This window comes from Charadrius vociferus, unplaced genomic scaffold (genome assembly GCF_000708025.1).
Source record: "Charadrius vociferus isolate BGI_N301 unplaced genomic scaffold, ASM70802v2 scaffold46, whole genome shotgun sequence".
Taxonomy (NCBI): Eukaryota; Metazoa; Chordata; class Aves; order Charadriiformes; family Charadriidae; genus Charadrius; species Charadrius vociferus.
In genome coordinates, this window is record NW_009648710.1 from 133,996 (window position 1) to 150,976 (window position 16,981).

The 16,981-nt window shown below is 37.0% G+C and overlaps 1 protein-coding gene across 1 annotated transcript in view; it reads left to right on the forward strand.

Annotated features, from left to right (window-relative positions):
• Positions 1-2,786: 2,786 nt before the first annotated feature.
• DNAH3 (dynein, axonemal, heavy chain 3) overlaps positions 2,787-16,981 on the forward strand; it is a 59,729-nt gene continuing 45,534 nt past the window's right edge. The window contains exons 1-12 of the mRNA XM_009886551.1: positions 2,787-2,882; positions 5,397-5,612; positions 5,954-5,975; positions 8,296-8,483; positions 9,024-9,213; positions 10,921-11,116; positions 12,083-12,208; positions 12,906-13,101; positions 15,256-15,435; positions 15,826-15,962; positions 16,117-16,222; positions 16,799-16,975. Of these exons, the coding sequence (XP_009884853.1) occupies positions 2,805-2,882; positions 5,397-5,612; positions 5,954-5,975; positions 8,296-8,483; positions 9,024-9,213; positions 10,921-11,116; positions 12,083-12,208; positions 12,906-13,101; positions 15,256-15,435; positions 15,826-15,962; positions 16,117-16,222; positions 16,799-16,975 (1,812 nt within the window). The 5' untranslated portion in view covers positions 2,787-2,804. The remainder of the gene's footprint in view (positions 2,883-5,396; positions 5,613-5,953; positions 5,976-8,295; positions 8,484-9,023; positions 9,214-10,920; positions 11,117-12,082; positions 12,209-12,905; positions 13,102-15,255; positions 15,436-15,825; positions 15,963-16,116; positions 16,223-16,798; positions 16,976-16,981) is intronic.

Sequence of the window (16,981 nt, forward strand, 5' to 3'; positions counted from 1 at the left end):
GCACAAGGCCTCTCTTGAGGGTCGGTGTAAGGAGACTAAGCTAGGTTTCATGTTAGACAGTAATAATTCTCATTTGTGAATAAGCGTGATGGAGGACTCTTTCAGGACATAGTGATGACTGAGTGGGAGGCAAATGCATATAAGCAGACTTAAAGGAATTGGGAGTACAAGTATCCCACTTGGTGTCTTTGGATCTTCAGGGACTTTGATTCTGAATGGTGGAAAAGTGGTGGAGATGTTTGGGTTCAAGATTTTGAGTATTTAATATTATTATTTTTTTTAGTTCTTCTTAAGAAAAATTGGGGTTATATAGCCTTTATTGCTCTGGAATCTCCCTTGCTGGGTGCAGTGTTTTCATACAAATGTCAGAATATCTCAGATGTCTCAGGACTTAATTTCTAGTGGCTTTCAGAGGTAAAATGAACCTGTACGGTTGCTCATTGGTTCCACAACTGAATCTCCCTGACCACAGCTTGGCTAACACTGTGCTGAAAGGGGCTGCTTTCTCTTAGCTCAGGGAAGAGAGGGAGGAGGGAATTCCTGTCTCCAAGCACCAGCAATGCTGTAACTGGGGAAACGAAGCTGAGGACTGAAAGGCGGAGTGTCAGAGAAGTTCACCAAGCTGGAACAGGCAGAGGGACTGGTGACAAGGGCACCTGCAGGTAGTACCTGCTCTTACCCTACTCGCTCATGCACTCTGTGGATGTGTTAGGCATGCTGGGCATCTCTCTGTCTTTTCCCATTCCTTTTGGTGGGTGCTTATTTCTCATGCCACTGTGTGGCTCTGTCTGCTGTAAACAACTAGGGGCCCAAAGTCCCCAGGACATTAGAAGAGAACAGGCAATGGGGAGGAAACCGGTTTTGGAGAAAGTGGAAAGAGCAGGGTCGAAAGAAAAAAAAAAATCTTGCGTAAAAGATGCCTGGAGAGAGTTAGAAAGATTAAAGTGAAAAGTGAGCTTGAAGAGGAATTGGGAAAAAGAGAGCGTGTGGTTTGGAGGGGAAGAAAGCTTAGTGTTGTAAACAAGGAAGGGGAGAGCTGGGATTTTTCTTCTTCCTGGCCATTGGGATAGGAAGCTGATTGTTTTGACGCTTTGTGTGGTACCTGAAATGAGTCTCTAATCTTTTTCCAGTGCATGTAATGAAAAGGATGCTTATATTGAGGGAGAGGATCAAAAACTTCTAAGCAAACAAAAAACCCAAAGCAAAATGAAGCCAACACAGAGCCCAAGGCTCCTGAGGGTAAGTTCTTTCTGCAGTGACTGTGAAAGATCAGTAATTTGTTTAAAACCTCAGATGAAATTGTCCGTTACTGGTATCTAGTGGTTTGACATTGGGAGAATTCTTATTTGAAGACACTTGGTCTTGTGGAATATTCTTTGGATCTAAGCCTTTATAATATACTTCTTATTAAGAATTCCTTTGCTCAAATATTTAACTTTTTGAAAGGTTAGGTGACCCATAAATCAAGAGTTGCTTTAGAATGAACAATGGCTTTCTTAATAACTCTTGTACCTTTAAGAATGAACAAATCTCCTAATACACTGCATGGTTTATTCATTTTTAAAGTACCCTAAGGCCCAATCCTTTAGTCATTAATCCAGAGCAATTCATGTTGTCTTTAGTGAAATATGCCTGGTAGTGATAATGCCCTGATTTCTGTGTGTCTGTCTGCAGGCACGCTGGGGAATACTGAAGAGGTAAATTAGATCAGTCTTTTCTCAAATTTTATTTCTAAGTGGGCTCTACTTTGATATTCAGGAGGGCACAATTTTGTCTGCTGGAAAACTAGGTTTGAGCTGCCTAGTTTTACAGTCACATATTAGAAAGAAATAACCACATGCTCAAAATGTATTAAATATTATGTAAAAATGATTATATTTTATTCATACATAATTGTATAGGGTAAGAACTTCCTCTTTCATGGTGATTTATTCACTGGCATTCAGATACCACATACTTCCACTTCCTTTTTCTGATAGTGTCACTATGTATTTGGGAATTTATTCCTCATGGATCTTCTAAACAAATTTGTTTTAGGAAACTCAGAGCAGACTAGGGGTGAAGTTTTGGCCTACACTAAGGAAACTTGCCATTCAGAAACATTTTAAAGCACTGTAAGGCTAAATAATTCTAAGAAAACATCCTTAGAAAACTTTATATGGAGTCCTGGCAGGCCACCTCAAAGTATTGTCAATTTGAGGAGGTGGAACATAATCCGAAGACATATTAGGTATTCTGGCATTTGTGTTAAAACACTTTGCAGAGTCCTTGAGAGCAATCTCTTCTTCCAGTGGCATCCTGGCAATAAAACTTTTTCTGGGACCGGGTCATTACAGACATGAAAAGATCCAGTGTTTTTTTTCTCCCCAGTTCCCACAGCTTGGACTGTTTCACTGTCATTTTTGCCAGTCTGGTAGGCTTTAGTATTTTAATATCCAGTGTTTATACCATTACAAACTCCCCACGATATGTGGAGGTTTTAGTATAACTAAAAATATTTAAAACAATTTGAATTGTTTTCAGTGATATAAAAACATAGTGGGTTTTTTTTTTTCTGACATTTATTGGTGATTTATCAAATGACCAAATCATTTTATCAAATGACTACAAAGAACAGTGCAATCTGAAAACCTGTTTTTATCTCTGTTTCCTTAAAATTACAAAAGTTGCAATGTGTCATTTTCAGTGAAAACTGAAAGTCTGTGTTCTTTCTGAATGAATCTTTTTCAAAACAGTGTATTTCATAAATGTCTTTGAAGTTGTTTTTAATTTCTCTCTAGTCACAAAATGATTCTGTGTATAACATGAGTCATGCGAAACAGTTACCGGAGTTACCACCCCTACATGCTTCTGCTTCAGCTGCACCTTCAGAATTGTATCAGGTATGTGCTCTTTCCCCTTCTGTCAGGGTATACAATAAATTATGCGTGCTGACATGATTTTAGTCATCATATATTACCTGGCCTTACGCAGATGAAGTAAAGGTAGGAAAAACTATTTAAATTACTAAGTTAAAGTACTAAGCAGATTGTCAGGTACTTCATTAGAGCTGCTTTTATTTAGAGAAGTGTTGTTATGACTTCTATTATGATTTGCATATTAAACCATGGCAGTTTAAATCTGTTCTTTAAATTTTTAGTTAATTATTTACGGTTAAATTTTGGATTAAATATTTTGAGTTTAAGTTTCTGGGGAAGGGAGCAAATAGTAAAAATATTTTTCTAGCAAACAAATTGTGATTCTCCCTCCTCTCCCCCCAATACTTCATGGCAAAGCACAAAAACCCCTGAGTTAGATTGCTGTTCCAAAACCAGCTGAGAGCTTGACAGGTGAAGCATTGATCAGAATAGATAGCTTGTACAGCTGCACAACTACAGCCTCTGCTGTGTGACACAAATAAAAATTACACGTGACAACACTGATGGGGAGGAAGAAGAGAGAGCTGGCTTTCCTCACCATAAGTGCCTCACAGTTGCTTGTTTGGCTCGTTTGTGTCAGCACTTCAGTTCATCTGAGATGTCTTTCTTTAGAAAGATATTGTTTGCAAAGAAATTGAGGTAGTTTCTGATGGAAAATGGGTTATTTTGGACTTTGTTTGAAAATAGAAAATTTTAAGTGAAACATATACTCTAAAATAATGGTAGAAAAGTGAAAACTATTCAATGAACATTTACATTAAAAAAAATTAATTTAATCCAAAAATAGGTTGGTCTTCCGGGGATGTGTTATGGGTTTATATAAGACATGGGAGCTGATTTAGCCAGTCCTGAAACTTTTGTGTTGCATAAGCAGTAGATTTTTGCCGGGTGACTTTCCTCCTTCTTCAGAAACAGCTGTTCCTCTCTGACCAACTTTTTGCCCAAGGCGTTCCCATGGGTATCATGGTGAGGCGCCAGCCCTGCACCCAGAATGTTATTCTGCCCAGTGGGGAAGAAAGAACATAGTTTACAAAGCGGGCCTCATTAAGAGAGGAGATGAGATGAGATGAGAATTCAGAGTTTATGCTGACTTCAGCAGTTCCTAAAGATACACAGTGACTTTGTGGGAAAAATCTCCAAATCTCTCAATTATTTTTAATTCTTGTATCAGTTCGTCCCCCAAAACTGTAATTCAGGGACCTACCCACCAGTCTAGTGTGTACAGTGGAATAAATTGTACTGAAAAGATTCTGTGAACCTTCAGAAGCTAATTTAAGGAGTATGGTTGTAGCAGTAGTGTGAATGCTTTTTTCTTTGCCAGTAAGATTAGCCCTATCAGTCAGAAGAAAAAAATGCAAGGCAGAGGTTATAATCTTGCCTTAGCTCATATTTCAGATTGACAAACTGTATTGTTGTCACTAAAGCTCATGATACACTAAAAAAAAAAATAAATTCATATCTGCATCTATAAGTTAAATGAAAAGAAGCTGGTTTATGCTTTAGCATGCTGTCCTCTCAGAGGTCATAAAATGCTGAGAAGATGAGCTTAACTGCAGCTCCTATGGGAAAGGCAAGAGAAATGAGGTAACCAAAGATGGGATGACATGAATGTATTTAGAAGCTTTTTTTAAGAATGATCTAAAACTGATGATGGTAATACTGCATTGTAAAGAGGATGAAATGGGTAATAGGGATATGGTTGTGTTACTCCAATTAAGTTAAAAATCATTAAACAAGATGTAATACAGAAACAAGCTAAATAGGAATTGGCTAAGAACTTTAGGAACCACGGCATGAAGTACATTCATGACTTTGTCTTATATATGTTTTCTCTCTGAGGGTTTCTTGATAAGAAACATACTTCTTGTTCCCGCATCCGTTATGCCTTTGAGCTGTCTCATTAAAGTTTAGACATCAGGACTGATGACAAGCCAGTCAATAGGTACCAAGTCACCTGAGAAAACATGGAATAAGCAGACAGAAGAAATCTGTCACAAATCTTGTATTGATGTGGAGGAGAGAGAAAGATGAAGGCGGAATTTGTTAACCTGTATTATTGCTCAACTATTACAAGGATTGAGTGTTAAAAGTAGGCAGGTCATTAAGAAAGGCTTGAGGAATAAGGATTTCCTAAATTTAAACAAATGTAAGGAGAAGAAGAAAAGAAGCAAGATGGAGATATGGGGGAGTAGAGAGTACTAGATAATGTACTAATACCTACTCTTATTTATAAAAAAGACCTTGATTATGCAAAAAAAATGCACAAGTACTCCTACTGAAACATTGTGTAAAATTCTTCTTATGCATGTGTAAAACATCAGGATCTAAAACCAGATCGGTGGCCAAATGACTCTAATTCAGACTTATGTATTTGTTCTTTATACTAATTGATCTTTAACCCTGTTCTAGTGCCAAGAAGACTCTTTCAAATACTGTGCTGTGTAAAACTATTGTTTTGTTTTTTTTTTCCAATTTCAGCTTTTCCTTAAGAGCAGCTGTTATCCTCCTTTGATGCAACGAGCATCATGGCCTTCAGCAGCTCCATTCAAAGAGCAGAGTTACTACCGAAGCCCAAGTGACTCCATAGCTAATAACTATACCCTTACTGCACGGGATTTAAAATTGAAAAATGTGCACAAATTGAAGTCCTCTGCAATGACAGGGACATCACTGGCTTCAGCAGAGCAGAGAACAGCCTCACCGCGTATCCATATTTGAATGTGTTTATAAGTTTAGCGTTGCTTGTTCTATACATTTTTATCTCTAATTGCTTACCTGTTAAAGCATTGTCCCTGGAAAAATCACTTATCCCTAATAAATGCCTACAAGCTTATCGACTCAGGGTCAGTATAGACAAATTTCCAAAAGCATGCATAACTTTATTAAAGGTAAAGCCAGTTTCTGATTAATTAGTTATGTTCATCCCTTCAAGTAATCACGTGCGATTATTTGGAGGGAATTGTTTGCGAAGTAGAAAATGAACAAGATACAAGTTAGTTCTTATTATTGCTAGAAGTAAAAGTTAGTACCAACAGAAAAAAAAGAGAAACAAATTCAGTGTGCACCCCTCTTATGATATTTGTGAGTCTTGCATAGCAAAACCAGAGGGGGACAGGGATTAAAATGTTTACCTGAGGTTCAAATTCAAGAAATGTTGCTTAATACACTGTTTACATCTAAACCATATAATTGATGTATTTGTTAGCAAACTGTGCATGCATGGGTAATCCTACAATATGAGATATTATATGCTGCTGGTTCAACACTACATTGTGACATAAAGCAAATCAGGTTGAGTTGTAATAGTCTTGCTGTTTAAGTTTACCAATAAGTATATATCAAACATTTTACGAAAACAAGTTGTTTAGGATTTAAGTATCTTACTAGTTACAGGTGTCAAGTTAACTCCATTACTTAGTCTGAAAATCCCAAGGTAAGTTATTAATGAGCTTTATTTCCTAATTATCTATATAAATGTCCTCCGTATCAAGTGTAAGACATTCATAAACCATAGTTTTCTACATACTATCAGTCTGTCTGTGAATATACTCATCCTGTGTTGTTGCTTTGCTTCCCTGAAGTGTTAGAAATGCTTTTGTTTCCCTGGGATAGATGAGACCTAATAGCTTCAATATCGGCTTAGTCCCTTGTATGCTATTTAAGAAGGGTTTGGTTTTGTTCATTGGCTCTCTTTAACAGTTTCTTTATCATACACCTGATTCTTCTACTCCACGAGCTTCTCCAGCACATGGGTGGGGTGTGGGAAGGTCATGGTACCTTTCTTGGTGAAACGGCATGATGTTGAAAGGCCTGTTTATTTGTACTCTGAAAAGCACATGGTAATAGTTTGTACTTCCCAGATTTTTCATGTGCAGCATATTTGATGGAACTAGTCTTCTTATAAAAGTGCTTTTATATTCAAAATAGAAAGTCCCAGTGCAGAAAATATGATTTGTGCAGGGAGGTAAGTAAGCACTGAAGACTTAAGCATGAGCTGAATGCTTTCCTGAAGCTAGTTTGCAGTCCCAAAATCAGCAAGATTATTTAATGCATGATTTTAATGTCTTGCTAAATGCTAAGTCAAAACTAAAGGCTTCTTTGTGACATTGTAGTTTTCTGTTATTTCATTATCTGATTAATTTACTTGCCTCTGTTTTTCACCAATCTGAAATAATATCTTATTTGAAAAATACTCCTGTATGTGATTTTCTTAACTGGTGCTTAAAGCTTCGACAGAGTTTGATCCTTCTAGGAAAAAGCTCAAACTTACACAAAGAAGTCAATGGAATTCTGATAGGTAATGTACTGTAATGTTATAAAGGTGCAGACTATTGCAATCAGTCTCAATATCTGAGTTGTGATTTTATATTTCTTTTTACTGGGATGCTGTCTTAAGCATCCACACATGAGACATTATGCGTCTACAAAAAAAAAAAAAAAAGTATGTGCATCAAGACTGAAATACCATGGTGTGCTAAGTGAGCACGTTTAACTACAGCTTTGTGGCAGGACAAATTTCAGTCTTAGGCATGCTAAAGGAAAGGTCTTTCATGATTAGTGACTTGAGAACCCAGAGTTTAGCTAATAGGGGTGCAGATTGTAGAAATGAAGTCTCTCAGGTTTGCTGTGAGTGTTTAAATGCTCTGTAATGCTCACAGAGTTGTGTCAAATTGGGTGCTCTGCTGTAGTGAATATTTCTTTTTATCTTCTTGTGCTTGTGTTCTTCATCTGTAAAGATGAAGACAAAATAGTCTTTGGAAGTGCTATGACAGTAACTTTCTTACTCATTAAGATAACATGGTGTCGAGTACCATAAAAAAGACAAAAGGCATATTTAAATTCTCTTCAGCTAAGGACTTGATAATGTAAAGTAAATAAAGTGTGGAGGGACAGCTTGTTGGCTGAGTATTGCTTATCCTGAGCAGTGTGGACAAAGGCCCTGTAGAAAACAGCATGTACTTGTTAAAAAGACGTCTGTAGTGTAACATTTAATCAAATGAGCCAATTTGAACTTTTGGCTCAGATTGTTAAGATTTTGATAAGATAATCACCTAAAAATAGGTGGAGATCTTTGGACAACCGAAATAAGAGTGGTGATAGGGCTGGGTCTGATAGAATCGCATATAAGAGACTCCCTGTCTGCATGATACTGTGCAGTTGTAAGGTTTACATGATTGTATTCTTTCTGTTAAAGTAGTATGCTATGTTATACAATTTTATGAAGTTTTTTGTAAGTAATTGAAGTACTTCATAAGTCATACTTGTCCTCAGTGTAGTGTGAGTGGTTTATATAATGCTTGTCATTTGTCCATATTGATTTAAGAATCCATTACTGCTTCTTTATTCACTAAATTTGGATTATTTTTTTTTTCCAGAGGTATATCAACTTTGTTAAGCAGTTTGGATCCCATTTCACTGTGTGCACCTGCTCATACGCCAGAATTACATGTTGTACGTTATACAGACAACCAACCGTTGACCCCAGAAGAACAGTTTGTGATCATGCACTTACATGAGAAGGAGATGAGTAAGCGAGAAAAGCCACCTTCAGGAAATGATATAGAGGTATTTATATAATTTCTTTTAAAGATAAAAGGAGCAGCAGTAATCATCTGCAATATATGTCTGTAAAATGTTTACTTAGAAGTAGCTGAGAAAAGAAGACAGTACATAAGATTCAAAAGATGTAAATAGTCATTATAGCAAACTGCTGTTAAATATTGTCAACTCCTTTCGCATTTGTTTCTCCTTCTGGCTACTCAGTCTGATTTTTATTCTAATGGCCTTGCAAGTAGAAGTATCTTCCCAAATTCTTAACCTCTCACATTGTTGGGTAGTACTTCAGAGATCAGTAATTTATTATGCTGCACTCAGTTCTATTGGTATATACACTTACATAAAAACAGATAGAAGTATTGTAAAAATGTCAGGCATTGGCAGTGCTTTAAAAAGAATCAAGAGCTAGATAACCAAAATCCATTATATTCAAGCATGTTTCAATTGCGGAAAAGGTTCAAGTGATAGAAAAGGTGAAAATATTTTGTAGTAATTCATTATCTGTCAAAAAATTCATACAATAAGCATAATATTTTTAACATTTTTTAGCGGTACTGTTACTACATATATCATGGAGTGCAGGAAGACATGCTGGCACCTCAGGATGAGGAAGTGATGAATGTGATATTAAAGCATATTCCAACTCACATTCTTGCTAACACACACCTGAAGAATTTACTTGCAAGTTTAAAAGAAGAGATTAAGGCAGACTATCGTATCAGCCTCATGAAAGCCATTGGTAAGACTCAGAATCTCTTAGCAATTCAGAGTATGTAGACATTTATTGCACTTTGAAAGCAAGTCTGTGTTCTATTCTTAGCACCCATGGAGAATTCCTTTGGGGTCAGTAGAACTGCAGTAGGTATCTGAGAGAGTATAATCTGTGATTGTGCTACATAACATTCCAGTTTCAACAAATATCTATTTACTAAACCCTACATCCCATTACTTAAATAGAGTCGTTTCCAACATCAGTAGTTCTGGGTGCATAGAGTAATTTTGTCCATACTTACGCAGTTTCCCATTCCTAATTAAAATCCAAATCACATTCAAAATGCGTGATTCTGCATCATCTCATCAGATATATAAAGAGGGGGTTAATCAAATGGTGATGGGCAAGGAGTAATCATGTTAATTTGTAGCAAAAGAAATTAGAGAAGAAATTAGAAAGACATTGTTACTATAAAGATAGTGAAGCACTGCAGCAGATAATTCATTGATGGAGGCTTTGAAGTGCATGATAGACAAGTATCTGTCAATAGCAGTCTAAGAATATTTGATCCTGATGTGGGGAGAGGGTAAATTAGGCTATTTTAATAGATACTTCCCAGACTAACATTTTTGTTATTCTGCAGTAAGTAAGTGATATCCCTTAACAGCCAAATTCATCTGTCTCGTAACTCCAGTGAAGTCAGATGTTACATGGGGATCATGTTACAAGTTCAAAGAATTTCATTTAAAACATTACAGGATTAAGGAAAATTAGATGATACATTAATCTTCAAGAGTACACTGCTCATGTTCAACAAACAGAAGTTCATAATATATAAATAAATACAAAAGAATGTAATAGTCCTTGAAAATAGGTAGTGCCCATCTGAAAATGAATGTGAAAGCGAGTTCTGTAGAACATGAGGTTTTTTATTTGCTTTCCAGTAGTCTTACAATTTTCTTGGGTTTCCACATGTTAAATAATTCCTTTCCATTTTCTTAAATATGTGGACCATTAAGTAGGTGTGGCCTACTTAACTATTCACAACAGCATAAAAAGAAGAGATTGCACAGTTTTTACTCTGCCTTCTATAGTCTCTGATATCTTTCTAAGTACCCTTTAGTTTGCCTTTTATCAATTTCACGATTTTAGTGTTTGTGGTCGCTTTTTGTGGTAATGCTAATGTCAACAAGGGGTAGTGAGACTGCTTCCCAGGTTTTGTTAATCTCCTATGTAATGGGCCACTGGTTGGAACTGGTAGCACATGTGTTTCAGCATTTAGCAGATCATAGATCAGTCCTTTGAATGTCATATGCTTTCTAGATGCAACAGATGATTCATAATGTTCCTGTGTTTCACAAACATTTAAGAGGCCTTTTAAAAATCATCCTTTGAAGAGATATTTCCACCCCTGGTTTATGGATGAGGAATTGAAGCACAAAATAAATATGCTTCAACTGAAAAGACAGAACGAAAAGCCGTTTCTCCTGCCTCCTATTTTTAGAACCATGACCAAGTCTTGTTTTCTTTTTCTGGAATAATGTTTTAGTCAAATTGGTAATTTGATTATTGTGAGGTATTTCATCCTAAAAACATGCAAATAACTGTACGACAGTGTATGAGTTTTAAATGTGCAAAATTCTATGGCTTCCCAAACTACGGAGATACTGTGTTTTCATGTGCAGGTTTTGACTGTACATGCAATTTCACCATGGCATATATGATTTATTCTAGTTGATTACATCTTGATGGATCCAGCTGAGAGAGAGAGACTGGTTATTGGAAGTACCCCACGCCCTTTTCCCCAGAGAGTTGTCCGTGCACCAGTCCCATGGCACAGCTCTTACGAAGAAGTGAAAAGCTGGAATGAAAGGAATCTATTCATCGTGAATCCATTGATGCCCACTTTGCAACAGCTCTGGCTTTCTGAGTAAGACGTCTTGTTCACAGAATCTTAGTTAAATTCAGAATGTTTTTATTTCATGGCTTGTTTATAGAGTGCCTCTGCTGACTTCTCTACATATGCCAGAGATCCTGGGGGAGCCAGTAGAGAGAAAGTGGGAAAATCTGTTCTGTTTTCTAAATATTTTTTTTCCTGAGCCCGTAAGAATTTCAACAAAAAATGGTTGTTTCCTACAGACTGCAAGCATGAACATGTTTTACATCTCCACAGTGAAGAATGGGTAACTTTTTGATATTAAAAGATCATCCCTTTGTTAAAAGATGTTATACCTAAATTAAGATTCAATGCTCATGTAAATAGCGATTTGGAATTCTCATCTTGATTCCTGAAATTAACAAAATTAACTCTTAAAATTGAGTCTCTTTCAAATGTCTGTAGTTGGAAGTTGTTCTGGGGACTCTGAGCATTGAGTGTTTTCTTATGAAGTTAAATATGGTAGTGAGTAATCCTGAGAACTGTTTTTGCGTTTAAGTAGCATTTGTAGGAATTTAAGCTCTTGTATGTTACAGCCTGTGATATAAACCATGATGATTAATTTATTTTTTTTTCCCCTCAGGGTAGCTAGGATAGGTACTTATTACTATTAATATGGAACAGAACTAGTAGGTGTCATTCTGTATGATCTTTAATGCCTGGATACACTAATGAATCTAGGAAAAAGACAAGAAATTATTCTGACCATTTTAACAAAAATTTAATACAATTTAAAATATAACAAGTACAAAACAAAATTTGTGAAGCCTTTTATGTTTGCCAATAGCAAAAAAAAAAACACGTTAGAAGTGCACTTGTTCAACGGCTTATCAATGAAGTGATATGCATCAATGAAATTGTATTATTAGTGTTTATAAATACATGATACCTTCCTGACTATATTTTTTATTTTTTAAACAGAATTCCGTAAAATATCTACTATTTGTTTTATTTCCATAGGTATAGTCATCTGAGGTTTGTTCGCACTGAAGAAATGCTTTGTGGAGACCTGCCACTGTTGCCCACTGAATTTGAGGAGGTCATTCGAAGACACTGTGTGGAAGCTCATGGTATTCTTCAGAACAAGTCAGTGCAAAATGTAGTAACAGTAGATAAATAGAGTGTCTTAGGATCTGATTTACATGAAGCTCCATTTTTTAAAACAGATCTTTGACTGAGATGACACTTCTCCCAACCACAGGGGAAAATAGCAAAGAGGGGTAAACATCTGGATGCTAAAAGAGCTATTGAAACCACAAGGGAGCTTGCACAAGAGCAAATGGGAATAAACTGGATATGAATAAATGTAGATTGGAAATTAGAAGGTTTCTAACCGTGAGAGGATTGGAGTCTAAATCTACAAAAATAGTTACAGAAAACCTAACTATTTTAATTACAGAAATTGATCAATGTAGGAAAGACATTGTAAGAGGTAATATCCCATGATATCAGGTGGCTGCATTCTGCCACCTGAGATCTCTTCCAGACTCAAAGTTCCCAATTAATGCTAATAATTTAATATTGTCACTAGTATTTTGCCTATTAATATTAATTTAAACTAATAGTAGGGGCCCATTGTAACAAGAATCCTTAGCTTAAATACTCAGGTTTCCTCTAAGTCCTGGTAGGTGCAATTTTGTTTGACATGTAATTACCAGTTCTCTCCTAGCTCTTTGGATTTTGCTCATTCTTTGGGTAATTTCTGAGCTTAGATTTCATCGCATGGAGCAAAGTAAGACTAATAAGCTTTTAAAAACTTCATCTCCATATTATTTCATTGTAGGTGGATCCCAACTTGTGCATCCATTTTCCTTGATCAAAAAAGGAAATGGCTTCATTTTGCTCCTGAAAATGACTGTGATTCCTCTCAGCGAGTTGAAAGCTATTTTCGTTCAGTGGCAACTCTAATGTCATTACAATTACGTGAGATGGTTGTTAACTCCTTAGAAGATCTTCTTGCGTTTTTTATGATCCACAAGGTATATGCTGTGCAGTATATCTGTAGTTTTCAGTGTTACATAGAGATAGTAATTCATATAGCCATAAAATGTAATGCTCTTTGAAGGCTAAAATATCCCAGATAGCTCTTGCTTCTATAAAAAATGGCTGGATCCTTCAAACAGTTGTGCATACTCAGTGGAATTTTCTTTGTGTTGTCACAAACTGCTCACTTGAATAATCATTTTGCAGGCTTAGGGTTACAACTTGCAGTTTATAGGAGTTTTCAACTCTGTCTTGGGGGGTGTGTGGTGTTGGTTTTTGTGTTTTGGTTTTTTTTAAGTTTTATTTTTCTTAGCCTTAACCAGGAAAAACACTTACATGTGTTTTTCTGAAAGCACATGAATAATCCCCTTTAAAGTCAAAGTGTGCATAGTCATGCACATAATTCTTTGCAGAGGTAATTTATGTATGTGATATCTCTGTGTACACCAAATGAGTGCCCTGTATTATTTCAAGTAATGCACGTAATTATAATAAACATTACACCATGAGAGTTTTTACCACTGTTTTGGCTACAATAAAGTTGCCTTTTAGTGTAAATGAGTTATTTAAATATCAGATCACCCAGTATGTACCATGGTAAGACAAAATGAAGCATATTTAAACAGAATAAATGTGGCAGATTAAATACTGCATTGCAGCCAGCGGACAGAGGGTAACACTTGATACAATATGCTGTCAAACTTATGCTAAGCCTTGCATCTGGGCAATGATGGTGTTGCTGATGGTTGGGATTTTTTTTTAGGCTTGTTTATTCTTGTCAGTTGCTTTGTGTTTTGTTGTGTATTTTTTGGTGGTTGTTTTTTGGGGGGGGGTTGTTTTGTTTTGTTTTCTTTTCTTTTCTTTAAATCATTATATTATCTACATTATGAGTCCATGGATTAGGACTCCATTACTGTAAAGGCAATTTAGGGGTAGGGCAGTTCTTACTAAACATACAAGGCAATTAAAAAACCAGGATCTTGTATTTGTTTCTAGATTTTATTTCTAATAGGCATTGTGGATATTTTTTCTGAGCTTTTGTTCTGTACAGTAACTAGTGCTTTACTTCTGTTACTTAAGGGAACATCAAAGCAATTGGGCTTAAATCCAGTTTCCTAATTCCAACTTTTACAGATTCATTTGGAGTTGGCACCTTGTGTATTGGGGCATTGGTGTTTTGAACAAAAATCGGGGATGAAGATCCCATTGGTGCTGTGTAGTTAAGAGATTTAGGGGAGTTGAAACACCTGAGGAATGGGATGCCATCCAGAGAGACCTGGACAAGCTCGAGAAGTGGGCCTGTATGAACCTCATGAGGTTCAACAAGGCCAAGTGCAGGGTCCTGCACCTGGGTCAGGGCAACCCCCGGTGTCAATATGGCCTGGGGGATGAAGGGATTGAGAACAGCCCTGTGAAGAAGGACTTGGGGGTGCTGGTGGATGAAAAGCTGGATGTTAGCTGGCAATGTGTGCTCGCAGCCCAGAAAGCCAACCGTATCCTGGACTGCGTCAAAAGCAGCATGGCCAGCAGGTCGAGGGTGGTGGTTCTGCCCCTCTACTCTGCTCTGGTGAGACCCCACCTGGAGTACTGCGTCCAGCTCTGGAGCCCTCAGCACAGGAAAGGCATGGAGCAGTTCCAGAAGAGGGCCACAAAAATTATCAGAGGGCTGGAGCACCTCTCCTATGAGAAAAGGCTGAGAGAGTTGGGGTTGGTCAGCCTGAAGAAGAGAAGGCTCCGGGGAGACCTTATTGTGGCCTTTCAGTACTTAAAGGGGACCTACAGGAAAGATGGGGGCAAACTTTTTAGCAGGGCCTGTTGCAATAGGACAAGGGGTAATGGCTTTAAACTAAAAGAGAGATTTAGACTAGATATAAGGTAAAATTTATTACGAAAAGTGTGGTGAAACACTGGCCCAGGTTGCCCAGAGAGGTGATAGATGCCCCATCTCTGGAAACATTCTAGGTCAGGTTGGACGGGGCTCTGAGCAACCTGATCTAGTTGAAGATGTCCTTGCTTGTTGCAGGGGAGGTTGGACTAGATGGCCTTTAAAGGTCCCTTCCAACTCAAACTATTCTGTGATTCTACGAGTCTTTTAAAAATCGTTATATTTGATTTCTTTGTCATGTAGAATTTTCATTCTTTTCCCTAAGGATGGAAGTGATTTTACAGAACCATATCAAGAAATGCAGTTCTTCTTACCTCAGATACTGACAGTGAAACTCAGTGTACAAGAACCCAAGATTGTCTTTGAGCCACCTTTGGAAGAATGTTGGGATTTAATCAGTCATTGCTTCAGGGAGATCCTGCACAGTGCTGAGGAACTTCCAAAGGTTGGATAAGTTATAGCTACGTACAAAATACAATATGAATAAAAACTGTCTATGATATAAAAAGTTAAAATGAGGCAGAAAACTGAGATAGAAGATAAAGATGAGGGTTGTGTATCACGAACTGTGTGACCTTTTGTGATTATAGAAGATAGCATAGGAACTGTTCTTTTTCAGATTCAAGTTATATTAAAGCCCTGTTTTGATTTTCATAAGTTTTTGCAAGCAAACTATGTGTGTAACCAAGTGTTAATTATGAATCAGAGCCTTTCCACATTGCAGTGTTTTTACCAAGTAATACTTTTTTTTTAAAGTGGTGGGTGAATGGGTATTAGAATACCTTATTTCCTCTATTGTATGTGTTATTACAGTATTTGCAATGGTTTCCTTTAGGTTGAAAGATTTCTATTTCCAGAATTAAAAAGAGATGATCTCACTCTCAGTACAGTCAAACCAGATGAATCACTGTTTTCAGAGTATGTGAACAAACTTGAAAAAATATTTGAGAGCAACATACTTGGTCCACAGAAGTAAGTTTTGGATGTTAACTCTATTGCCCATCCAAACCCTCTGATAACACTGTCCATTAGACTCAACCAAACAGTTTGAGTTGATTTGTTTTTTATTATAGAGAATCTTCACATTGGAATCTTACGGGTTTTTTTGTGATCTTCTGTGTTTAAGGTATTTAAACGCATACAGGAAATACAGCAATCTTTTGAACAACAATGCACAGCAAGATGTCACAGATTTCTTGAAAGAAGGTCATTCTTTAGAAGCTTTAACAGAGGTAGTATGTAACTGACATGTTCATACAGCAGCTAAGACATCACACTTGACTTCCCATTATACTGCCTAAAGAATTCCTATTAAAATAACTTGCTTTACCCTTGGGAATACTAGGGAAGCCATCTCAATTTACATAGCCCCTTACTGTAGGGCTGCTGTGCAAATGTAAAGGGAGGTTTCTTTATGGCCACCTTCTGTCGGTTTTGTTGGATCTTGGAAGTCCAGTGGAAGACTACCCAGAGTTTTTGGTGAATCTGCAGCTTGCTGGTCTTTTGACTGTCTTGTCCTTAGTCAGCCCTGTCTACTTTTCTCTCTGCATTCCTGAGTTAGCCTATAGCTAAATGCTTCTCTAGGCAGCTTGTGGTGTTTCTTAATGTGGCATATTACAGTGCAAACCTTACAGCCCTGGAGTCTGTGGATAGGAGCTGAGCTCTGGAAAGATAAAAAATAATTGTTCCTAATATATTTGGAACATATTATCCATTTTCTGGACGGCAACTAATTAGCATTGTTGTTTAGAATTTTTCATCTATGGACTTCAAGGAAAAATAACAAATTTGTTATTTTCCATTTGTAGAAGATTGACAGCTTAACAAAACTGAAAAGAGAGATTGCTTCCATGCATGTCACTGTCCCTCTGGCCATGTTCTCTCTGGATGCTGTACAACTGAATGAGGAACTCTGCAATCGGACCCAAAATCTTAAAGATAGATTGATTAAATTTGAAGTGATGGAAAACAGAGATTTAAATAAGAGGAAC